Source organism: Zeus faber (assembly GCF_960531495.2).
Source record: "Zeus faber genome assembly, chromosome: 22".
NCBI lineage: Eukaryota > Metazoa > Chordata > Actinopteri > Zeiformes > Zeidae > Zeus > Zeus faber.
In genome coordinates, this window is record NC_137209.1 from 8,003,944 (window position 1) to 8,016,384 (window position 12,441).

At 50.1% G+C, this 12,441-nt stretch overlaps 1 protein-coding gene across 1 annotated transcript in view; it reads right to left on the reverse strand.

Annotated features, from left to right (window-relative positions):
* The window catches only part of LOC307246830 (insulin receptor substrate 1-B), a 61,946-nt gene that overhangs the window by 46,229 nt on the left and 3,276 nt on the right, over nt 1–12,441 (reverse strand). Inside the window, exons 5-6 of the mRNA XM_080022859.1 lie at nt 11,264–11,424; nt 1,517–1,853 (exon numbers count right to left, since the gene is read on the reverse strand). Coding sequence (XP_079878985.1) covers nt 1,517–1,853; nt 11,264–11,424 — 498 coding nt within the window. The remainder of the gene's footprint in view (nt 1–1,516; nt 1,854–11,263; nt 11,425–12,441) is intronic.

Here is a 12,441-nt window from a genome sequence, read left to right on the forward strand (position 1 = left end):
TCAGCAGACAGAGAGAGAGAGAGAGAGAGAGAGAGAGAGAGAGAGAGACCAGCAGAGTAAACAGAATGCAGGGGTGTGTGTTTGAGCAAATGCCCGGGGTTGACTTGGACAAAAACTTGAAACGCTGGGCTTGACCTATGAAGCAGAACAAGTAGGCGGTTAAAGTTAAAAAATTTAGGGGGGAAAAAAAAATAATAAAAAATGATAAACCCAACAACCTTGTTTTTGTACTCCGAGAAAAACCGCCAGTTCTGGGGACATCTGGGAGCACATATCTGGGCTGACACAAAAATGATAACAAGGGCTCTCTCGGGGTGGCGGCGGGGGATAAGGACGACGGGGCAACGAGATGTTTACTTAGCGGGCGAGGGTGGAAAGTAACAAAGTACAAGTAGATTCCTCAGATATATCCAGTTTTGGAGACTTCTCGACTTCTAACGCTAGTTTTGTTTTCTATTTGTTGTTTTTGTTGAATCAGGGTTTATATGTGTTTATATTAGTCAATGACTGACAACACCACTATGATATTTATATATTTTTTTTGTAACCAGGACATGCATGAGTAATCATCTGCAGAAGCAAGGTTACAAGCCGGCACTTTATAGGCTCTGTTAGATAAGGGCACTGGGTATAAAAAAGTACTTTTCATTACTCAAGTACTTATACTGTCACTTAAGTAGAGATGTCATTTGTGGTACTCTGACTTGCGGGGAGGGGGACATTTGCGCTTTAACTTGAGCGAAGAGCCCGAGCCACCTCTTCCAGCGCCGTGCGCCAGACGACGTGAGTGCGCACGGGGTCCGAGCGTTTAATAAAGTCGCTCGCACTTGCGACCAGCGAAAGACTGATGAAACACGTCCATGTTAATGAGGTCGTGGTGCATTTTCATTCATTCGGAATGCGTACAGGGGGGGGAAAAAAAAAAAAAAAAGTTCTACCATCAGCAAATCAGCTCCGCGGTACGACGCTGGAATGAGGCATGTTCTGATATGCAGGGCAGGCGCTGTTTTGGTGCAAGCGCTCCGCAGTGCCACGTTCCCCGCGTGCGTGCGGGCGTGTGTGTGTGTGTGTGTGTGTATACGTGCAAGTGTGTGCGGACGCACGTGTGTATACGGGCAAGTGTGTATAAGTGAAAGTGTGTGTGTATAGGTGCAAGTATGTGTGTGTATAAGGTCAAGTTTGTGTATATGTGTGTGTGTGTGTGTGTGTGCAAGTGTGTATACGTGAAAGTGTGTGCGTGCGTGTGTATAAGTGCAAGTGTGCGTATATATGCGTGTGTGTATACGTGCGCGTATATATGTGCAAGTGTGTGTTTATGTGTGTGCAACTGTGTGTGTGTGTGTGTGTGTGTGTGTACACGTGCGAGTGTGTATACGTGCAAGTGTACGTGTAAGTGTATACGCGCAAGTGTGCGTGTAAGTGTATACGTGCGAGTGTACACGTGCAAGTGTGTGTGTGTGTGTGTGTGTGTGTGTGTGTGTGTGTGTGCGTGTGTGCGCCTGTGTGCGTCTCTCACTCTTGCACTGCAGCTCCACCATGGCGCGGTACCACTCGTCCTGCTCCGCCTCGCTCTCCGCCGCCACGGCGAAGCTCTCGCCGCGCGTGTACAGCACGATCATGTGCTTGTTCTTGGCGTCCGCTCGCTTGTTGATGTTGAAGCAGGTCTCGAGCGCCACGGCCCGCTTGGGCGCGGGCGCTTTGCCGCGGAACTTCTTCTCGCTCTCGTAGTACTCGAGCCGCGCCGGGCCGCGCTCCGACGCCGCGCGGAGCACGAAGTAGCGCCGGTGCATGGACTTGTGCTTGCGGAGGTAGCCGCTCCTCCGCACGTCCTCGCAGCTCGGCGGCTCGCTCGCCTGGTTCTCCATCGCGAGACACGCCGCCGCCGCCGCCGCCGCCTCCTCCTCCTCCACCCTCCCTCCCTCCCTCTCCCCCCCCCCTCAAAAAAAACAAAAACCCCACACGTTTTCTTCGGAGCAAACAAACGGGAGCGGAGAACGCACTGTCTCACCAAGTTTCAGCGGGGCGCTTCACAAAACATCCCCGGGTCCGCCACGCTGCCCTCCCGTCAACGCGACGCGGCTAAACCGGGAGACCGAACTGGACGAAGCGACACGAGGACAAACGCTGCGGTCCGTCGCCGGTTGGCTGTTTGCTCGCTCGCTCGCTCGCTCTGCTCTGTTTTGTTTTGTTTTGTTTTGTTTTGTTTCGTCTGTGTGTCCGGTCGCTCCGTCCCCGCGTCCCGCCGCTGCCCGAGCTCCAGAGCCGCACGCGGCGCCCGTCCGCTTCCACTACGGCGCGCGGAGCGGCGGCGAGTTCCGTCCCATTCAGTCCGCGCCGCGCGAGCGAGTGAGCGGAGGGAGAGGGGGGGGGGCGTTCTTCTCCGCCCTCCTCCTCCTCCTCCTCCTCCTCCTCCTCCTCCCCCTTCCCCCCCCCCCCTCCGCTCCGGGGGCGCCGCCGTCAGTCAGAACCGCGCGTGCGGCACCCACGGAGGCGCTGCGCGTCGGGGAGCGCGCTGGGGCGGAGGCGGAGGCGCCGGGCGATCGCCGCGGACGGGCGCTCCGCGACGCGTCTGCGCTCCTGGCGCCAAGGAAACGAGTCAAACGCCGGGGTCCCCCCCCCCCCCCCCCGTCACACGCGTGGAAATTCACACTCGCGCGTACGCGTCGCCCGCGTACAGTCGATTCACATTTCTGCTGTAAATGTCACTTGTCATTCATTGGTGACATTTCATTAATATTGCTGCTGGAATGTAAATTATAAACGGCGCGTGGATTGTCGCTGAAAGAGCTCGGCTGTTCTTTCTTTTATTTTTTTCTTCTGCTGCATCTATGTTGTCGTTCATTTCAGGTTGGTTGTCTATTTCACGTTTTCCATTTTTTTTATTTGACGTTTCGATGTTTTTTCTTATATCTTATCCCCCCCCCCCCCCATCCGGATGAATAAAGAGATCTCCAGCCCCCGCCGCGCAGCGCGTCCTTCTCTAGATCATTGTTTAATGCATTGTTAACGATTATTTAAGCCAGCGACGTCATTGGGCTGATCGGTTCCGAGCGGATCGACCCCCCCCCGGTAACGTCAAGCGAGACGTCCCCCGTTACGCAACGTTATCGTAGTAACCTTCTGCACAAGGTGAGACGGGGAGCGACGCGCCCCCTGCCGGCCACGACTACAACGGCACCCACTGACAGCAACACTCCTCCCGATGGCCGATGTTATTTGCTCGGCGCCGGTGTGCACAACAAGTGCTTTCCACCTTTGCTTTTACACCTAGGCAAATATTTGGCGATTGGATCCCGTATATTTCATTGTGCGGCGTGTATCGAGGGATTATCGTTGCCTCGACACGTTTCCCAATGGCGCAAAGGACGGACGACGGATACACCCGCGTTGCTTCCCCGCTCTCGCAACAAACCCCAAGAACAAACACTCCAGACTGAGCTAATAAAGAGGCAAAAACAGGTTTTTGGGTTTTTGGTTTTGTTTTTATGAACATGGGTTCCTTCACAAAGGCTTTCTTACATCGTTCCCGTTTCTTGTTTGTTTTTTTTTTTCTTTTTCTCGTTTTTTTTTTGTTTTTTTTTTGCAAAAGAAAACAACTGAATCAACAAGGGACCGCTGGGTCCGTCACGCGGAGCGGCGGGGGACACGTGGAGTTACTTTGAAACTGCTTTTTACATTCGGTCGCATCTCCTTTTTAGCCCTCGAAGCGCATGCAGCCTGAGAGTGAGTGGTAATAATTGATGCTCCCCTCCAAAAGAGACCTGACACAGATACAGATAGAGACGTGTTCCACATTCACACCGCGGAGGACAAAGCCCTCCCCTCCCCTGCCCCTGGAGGCTGCTAAGGCGGCTTCGGCCGCACACCCGGACGGGCGAGCGGCTCTCCAACGCGCCGCCGCTCCGAGGGGCCTCAAACATTTGAGTTTTGGCCCCCGGTTATAAGTCAGCAGATCGATGTTGCATGATGATATCTCATATTTTTATTTTTATTTTTTTCTGATACCGTCTATATTTTCGGGCCTTTTGAACAAAACGGTGAGGAACCTGATTGTCCACTTTCAGACAATTACAGTCAGGGGGGTAACACAAAGTTTTGTCAAAGTTAATCAATTTAGCCATATCTTGTATTTGTTAATTCCATTTCAAAAGGCAGGAGGGCCAACTTTTCCGATTGTTTATTTATCTTTTTAATCCTAATGGTCTGCGGTGAAACGCACCAAACCTCACCAGAACAAATTCCTGGTCTATGTAAATCTACCCGGTGGAATCAAACTGACCCGGATTCTGATTCTGATAGAGACGATATACTTTTTTTTTTTTTAATGTGGCTAAAACTCAAATGAAACCGCAGCATTGGGTCCTTTTGAAGGGTTTGGACACTTTTTTTTTTTTTTTTTTTAGACACTTGAGAGACATGAGAAAATGAGAGACGGACCAAAAGGCAAAGCGAAGGATGTGGCCGCTGACGTGGTTACAGGTTTGCGCTGGTCGCTGAAGCAGGAGATGGAAGCAGGTAGCAGCGGTAGCAGCAGCATGTGTGTGTGTGTGTGTGTGTGGTGTCTGTACATGTATACTGTATGTGTGTGTGTGTGTGTGTGTGTGTGTGTGTTTGGTGTCTGCATATTTATATGGTATATGTGTGTGTGTGTGTGTGTGTGTGTGTGTGTGTGTGTGTGGGTGGTGTCTGCACATGTATATTGTATGTCTCTGTGTGTGTGTGTGTGTGTGTGTCTGCACATGTATACTGTATGTGGGTGTGTGTGGGTGTGTGTGTGTGTGTGTGTGTGTGTGTGTATGCGCGCGCAGGCGTTTGGGCAGGTCGAGGTCACGGTGGTGTCCTTTTCGGCTGTGATGCGACTCCTGCGGGGGAGAGTCCTGGGGGGTGGCGGGGGACACACCTTCAATACGCCACGTCGCATTTGAAATGCATTTTCAAACACACACACACAGACACACACAGACACACACAGACACACACACACACACAAATAAAGATCCACTTGTTCACACACGCTCGCTAACACGTAAACACAGACGGGGGAGGAGGAGGAGGGGAAGGGGAGGGGGGGGGCGGTGAAATACTTTTGGGGCATTGAAATGGCAACGGCTCCTCAAGTTCACCCCTCAACCCCCCCTCACACCCCGCACCCCTCACCCCCCACTTCCACCCCTCCCTGGATGCATGGGGGTGGAGGTGGTGGGGGCCCTCCAGTATCAGATGAAAGGATTCCGCGATGTCCCTCTGCTGCTGGGGTAAACATTCCCCTAGGAGGGAGAGAGGGAGGGAGGGAGGGAGAGAGGGAGAGAGAGAGGGAGGGGTAAAAAGGGAGAAAGTTACTACACTTGCTGTGAAAAGGAGGGCGAGAAGAAAAAGCAATCACTGTATCTATTATTTTAACTTTGTTTTCATTGGCTTCCGAAACAACCGGCTGAAGTGGACTCTGGGGCCACTCGATAGATAGATAGATAGATAGATAGATAGATAGATAGATAGATAGATAGTAGGCAAAATAATAGTAAAACAATACAATAAAATATATAAAAGAAAAACGTGGAAAAAATACATGAAAAAACCCCCCAGAAAAACAACGAAAAAAATAAAAGATGGAAAAACATCTAAAAGTTAATGTCCAAAAATAAAAATACACATATACTGAAAAACATCTGAAATAAACAGTGACAGTACAATAGAATAGAATGGTGATGTACAATAAAGCTGACATTAAATGTTATATATAATATTTACATTAATGACATGAATGACTATGACATGAATATGATATATATTATATTATGATCATCTAATAAGCCTTGAACAGTGATCAGGATGACGACAATAAGCCTGTTTGCCGGGCGACGTGAGGCCACTCACAGTGAAAGGGTTCACGGACATCGGACGGGGGACTTTGGGCTGACATTCGGAACTCGCGAAGGAGGCAAAACCTGCAAAGAACACACGCACACACACACACACGCACACACATACACACACACTCTCTGAGAGACCTGCAGGTAAAGAGACTTAGAAAAGAAAAACCCTGCAGGAAAACAAACAAACAATGTGTAAACCATGCGTGACGGCAGTGGTATTCAAAGCCCCCCACCCCCCAAGAACTTGCAGTTCCTCCTCCGCCCACTGGGGGGGGGGGGGGCGCCCCAAACAGTTTGAATCCCGCTGCGTTGGGGTCTACAAATTGGCATTCCTGGGCGGTGCTGGGTGTTATATGGTGCGAGCTGTTGCTCAGTGGGAGAATCATTAGCAGAGCCTCCGTGGAATCCTATCTGCAGTCACCACACACGCACGCACACACACACACACACACACACACACATACACGGGAGCCATGGTAGCTGCCGGGGAACTTGTGGCTCGTGCTGAATTTACGATGGGGTACATTCTGGAACATGCGTGCGTGGGCTTTCTTCCTCACGAGCGACAGCAGGGTGCATTTAAAGGGGAGCCATTACGCAAAACTCACTTTTTCCGTGCTTTTGCACATACATTCGGGCTCACCGACGGGCCCACTAACACACACACTGTGAAATATGACAACTCAGGCAGTTTTTTTGCGGGCTCCCTATTTCAGAAAGCGTGTGATTCAACAAGCCGTTCAGATGTGCCTCCCACAACTACGTCAAGTGGGGAGTCCCTAGCGTTAGCGTGTTTTGTCACTTTTTCTCCAGGCAAAACCAATAAAAACAGTGTTTTTATTCTAGATCTATAAAAATAAAAATAAAAAAATAAAAAAGCCCGGCGCGGTGTCCCCCACAAGCTTCCCACAACTACGTCAAGTGGGGAGTCCCTAGCGTTAGCGTGTTTTGTCACTTTTTCTCCATGCAAAACCAATAAAAACAGTGTTTTTATTCTAGATCTATAAAAATTAAAATAAAAAAATAAAAAAGCCCGGCGCGGTGTCCCCCACAAGCTTGAAGCACGGCCAAGAAATCAGTGGCAACCGGCAGTGCAGCAGTGCCCTTTCCCAGCGAAAGTCGCAACTAACTTTCAAATGTGGCCTCGTAGATCTAATATGAGTGAATATTCAGCTTATTTATGCTTATTTCTCGCCTTAAAATATGTTCAGAAACAGACTGATACGGTGAAATCGTTGAAAGTTTACGTACTTCATACAACGGAACCCTACTACCCATCAACATCCGTTGGCTCGCAGATCTAGGGGCCCCAGTAGGGAGGCACCACCCACTGAAACAGCGTGCCAGGAGCGGGAGGGGTTTTGAGGCATGTTAGAATGACTGGAATGCATCACCTGACTGGTATTTTCAGCAAAAAAAAACAAACTTCAAAGACGTGTTTGCGGACCTCAGAGACCTATATTAACTTGAAAAGGAGCATAATAGGTCCCCTTTCAAGGGGAGTGAGCGGGGCTTTAATTAACAAAAGATTTGACCTTTTTGCTAATAAGTGATTCACTTTTTTCTCGCTGTGAAATTGCACAAACTATGGATATTTTAGGGCGAAAAATATCGCACGGTAATAACAATGAGTTCGTTGTGCGTTCGGGATATGTATTGTATTGCTGTACTGCACTGTATTCTACATCGTATTCTGACCCGTTCCATTCCGTGTTTTCCATCTGTACCCATCCGTCGAATTGAAATCGTTCATTTCTATCGTCCGGCGAGAAAGTCGAACCGGACTGAACTGCGGTCACAGAGAGCGTCGCCCAGCTCGTACCGTTGGCTTCCTGACTGTTCGTCGGCTCGTGGGGGAATGCATTCTGGGTAGCCGGGGCAGAGAAGGTGGCGGGCGGCGGGAACACTGCGGCGGGCGAGGTGACGAATGAGCCGGGGTCGCCTGCGGGGTGGGGGGGGCACACACACACACACAGACACACACACACACACACACACACACACACACACACACACAGCGCACAACCGAAAAACAAATGAATCCACGTTCCTGCGATGCGAGAACAGGTGACGTGTTCGATGGAACGATTTACAAATCCTTGCGCAAACAGCAACTTACGTACATACTCAAAATGTGTTTTTCCTGTGCAAATCCAAAGCCCTCTGCATATATGACTTTCTGCACGGAGGTCAACGAAGGAAGGACCCGCGCACGAAAAACACCCGAAGCTTCTGAAAGGTTTACGTGAACAAAGTGGTCTGAGACCGTTGTAGCAATAATGGACGGCCATAATTGTTTTATATATAGACGGAAACTTTGTTCTGGTCTGATTGGGCAGTATGCGCTCTTTCTCGCTACACTGGTTTCAATCAGTATTAGATCTGATCTTTCGACTGTGATACAAAATAGTCTTGAAATGTTCAATTTGATGCGATTTATTTGGCAGCTATTATTAAAGTGGCAGTCCATAAGATTGTGTGTGTGGGGTGGATTACACAATTAATCCCAGGAGTAAATCAGATTCACACTGAATCCAACAACATCCAATCCATTTCTATGGCGGAGGGAAGCCGTGGCGGGATGCGAGGCGGAACTTTCCACGAGCGGGATTGTCTGACTGTCCAGTGCGATTACGGATTGGGGTGTAAAGCGAGCGTTACGACTGATAGTGCAACATTTTGGCTTTGACTGTCACATTCCCTACTCCAAAGTTTGTCTTCTTCTGATTGATTGATTTGTGAAGTTTTTACCCCCCCCTCAGCCATTCGAGGTGGTGGGGTTGCTGTTTTTCTTGCGTGACTGTTCATGCGTATCGACACTTTGCTGACACGGGCTGACGCTGGGTTTTTCAGATTCACCGCCACTGCCTTTCCCTCCTAGCGTGTGGCTCCCATCATTGCATTCATGGAGGGAGAAAGGCGCTACCAAGACTGGGAAACACCCATAGAGGGATGTCCCTTAAATAGCGGCATGCAAAAAAAAAAAAAAAAAAAGCAACAAATAATCTCACGGATTACCACTTTAAATATTGAACGTTTAAACCTTCGAGAAATACGCATTTCATGAGGTGCGGCTACCTTTTTCGATACGTAGGCTTGAAAAAATAAAAGATCCGGTGCGTCGTGATGTATACAATGACAATCATTGCCAACACTGTGGTATACAATTGGGGGCACGTTGTCACGCCACTGATATTTAGGTACAAAACACCCCCCGAGCGAGGGCCTCACCTCCCGAGGAGCCGCTGAAGGGGTTACTAGGGGAGAGGGCATCAGGCGGCTGGGAGGAGCTGGAGCTCGAACTGAATGGGTTGGGGAAATCTGAAACACACGGGGGGGGGGGGGATGGTAGTGGAATCGTTCACAGTGTACAGGGTTAACAGGATATGTTCCACGCCATTCAAAGCGAAAAAAAAAACAAAAAAAAACACAGCCCGTCGCTCCGAGACAGGTTAGTTTGATCTCCGACAGGAGCCGCGAACAGGGCAGGTTGGGCTGAGGAGACGGTTGGAAAACAGCTTTTGAAGATGGATTCCACCTACTGGCAAATGTCTGAGAGCCGGAGGCCGCGTCGACGCCCGGGGAGCTGCAGGTTAGGAGAGGGGAGGAGACGAGGGCGAGGAGGGGGCGCGGAAACGGAAAGGTGAAAACACGACACGGATTTTAAAGTGACAAAAATAAATGTAACGTTGAACAGAATTTTATTGATTTGTTTTATTTATCTGTTTTTTTTTTGTTTGTCTGGTTTTTTTTTTTTACCTCGCAGGAGTGGAGCTGGATGAGAGCCTGTTGCCAAAGAGGGTGCTGTACTGCGGCGGGCCACTAGGTGGAGCTGGGTGCAAACACACGACACAAATCACAAAAGAACTGCAGCAGCTCTGGGCGCCCCCTCGCCTTCGAGACGAGGTGCTATAATCTTCATGTGTGCTTGAGATCTGACGGGTGGGGATCGGTGAGTTTTTGGAGCGGGGTCGGTCCGCCTCGGTGCAATATCATCAGGAGTCATTGCCGATGACAGAAAATCAATCCCCCCCCTTTGTGGAAAATCAGCCAGGCGAGATCAAAATCTCAGGCAGGTGGAAAAAAATAAAAAGGTGTGTGTGTGTGTGTGTGTGTGTGTGTGTGTGTGTGTGTGTGTGTGTCGTCTCCTCGAGGTGTGTGTGAAATAGCAGTTTTTCGGGGCCCTCAAGGTTCATCAAGGCATGTTGTGTTTCTCAAACGCGGCAAAACATGATCGCAAGGTCCCTCCGGCCCAAACAGAGTCTGATGTGTTGAAAAACGGAAAGAATCACAATGGGGATAATTCACTCGCTTAGAGCCTTGGCATTTTGAGTGAGGACGTTATGCAACCTAGTTGAGCTGACCGTAACACACGCTCCCTCCCTCTCTTTCTCTCTCTGTCTCGCTCTCGTTTTGCCCTTTCCTTCTCTCCTCCTCTCTCTCGCTCGCTCCCTCCCTCCCTCCCTTTGTCTCTCCATCTCCCATAACCTAATTCTACTTCTCCCTAGCAACTGACACCAGCCACCTTTCCTGTAAATCAATATTCTTATAAACTTGGCACATATATGTTCAGACAGACAGACACACACACACACACACACACACACACACACACACACACACACACACACACACACACATACACACACACACACACACACACACAGGTATCAAAATGAGGTCTGAATAAATACACCTGGTAAATGAGGACCCATGTCTAAACCAAAAGATAGTCAATTCAAAGACCGGTCCTCACAAGTATAGCAAAACACACACACACACACACACACACACACACACACACACACACACACACACACACACACACACACACACACACACACACACACACACACACACACACACACACACACACACACACACATTCTTGTAGTGCTATCAAAGTAAGATCTGAGTAAATACACCTGGTAAGTGAGGACCAATGTTTATGGTGCACTTCTAAAACAAGAGATAGTCAATTCCGAGACCGGTCCTCACAAACAGTACCCCCCCCTCCCCCTTCCACACACACACACACACACACACACACACACACACACACACACACACACACACACTCACACTCACACACACTGTTGTACTGGTATCAAAGTGAGGTCTGAGTAAATACATCTGGTAAATGAGGACCCATGGTGCTGGTGCACCTCTAAACCAGAGGATAGTCAATTCAGAGACCGGTCCTCACAAGTATAGTAAAACAAATACACACATATACACTTTATTCCAATACCTGTGGCAGGAGATGTGTCTGAGAAGACGCTGTCCAGGTGGGACACCGCAGCGTATCTGTCTCGCGAGCTGGAGCCGGGAACCGGTGGCGTTATCTGGTTCAGACCAGGGCCCTGATGTTGCTGCTGCTGCTGCTGCTGGTTTTGGTTCTGGTTCTGGTTCTGGTTCTGGTTCTGAGCATGGGGCAGGACTTGGGACATATTTGGCGGCTGAGACTGGCTCAGACCACCGAAGTCCACACTTAGAGACTTTGGGAAGGCTCTGAAGGGCCCGGCGCCCCCCGAGGCGGTGACCATACGACCTAAGAAAAAAACAAACAAACAAAAAATAAAAAACAAGACGCTGGGAGAATGAACGCATATGAAGTGTGAGTTTCTAACGCCGGGTCGGCGATCAATTCACACCGTGGGCTGCTCGGCGCCAAAATCCCCCATTCCCCAAACCCATTTATAGGTCAAGCCATCACTCTATCAAATTATTTTCCCATTTGAAAAGTAAGAGAACACACACACACACGCACACAGACAGAAAAAAAAAACCCCCAGCATACGCCTTTAGATTGGAGTAAAAGACTCATCTCATGCCGTCTTCAAGCGTGTTATTAGGTTAGTGTGCGGTAAAGCCACGGTCACATGCTTTATCTAACAGTTCCGCATTAACAACAAATCCCAAGAGCAAAGCTGCGAGCGGGCGGGCAGGGTTCAGGGGCCGCTCCCGGCGCGGCCACCAGATCAATGCGATTGCGAGGACCCAGCAAAGGCAGGAAATGCGGACCTAACGCGGCTGGCGATGGGGGCGGGGGTTGGGGTCGGCGGGAGTTATGGATGCACAAACGCCAAACCACAAAGCATGTCGCCGTCTGCGGATAAAGGGCGCACACACGGTCGGGATACTGATGGGGGCTAAAACAGAAAGCAACGGTTTTCATTCGTCATGTTCAAGCAGGGGGAGACACAAACAGCCGCCGGCAGGTGCCTGGTGCCCCCGGCCCCACCCCCACCCCCACCCCGACAGACCAAACCGGACAAGCCCTGACACGCCTCATCCGACGCATCAGCCATAAAGCGCGCACGAGTCAAGCCGGTATGCGCGTTTTGACATATTGCGGTGGGAGTTTTTATGTCCGGTACCAGTCGGTGAGACCTACTCCTGCGAGAGACTGTTTGATCCCAGCGCGGAAAGATACCGCCGCCGACGCTGCGCCACGTAACGCTGCCCCACATAAGACTCCCCCGGCTGCGGTGAGAAACATCGCCGGGGCGCTTTTCAGGGTTTTGCAGACGCCGGGGGAACAAACCGGGCGACGTGGTTTTTTTTT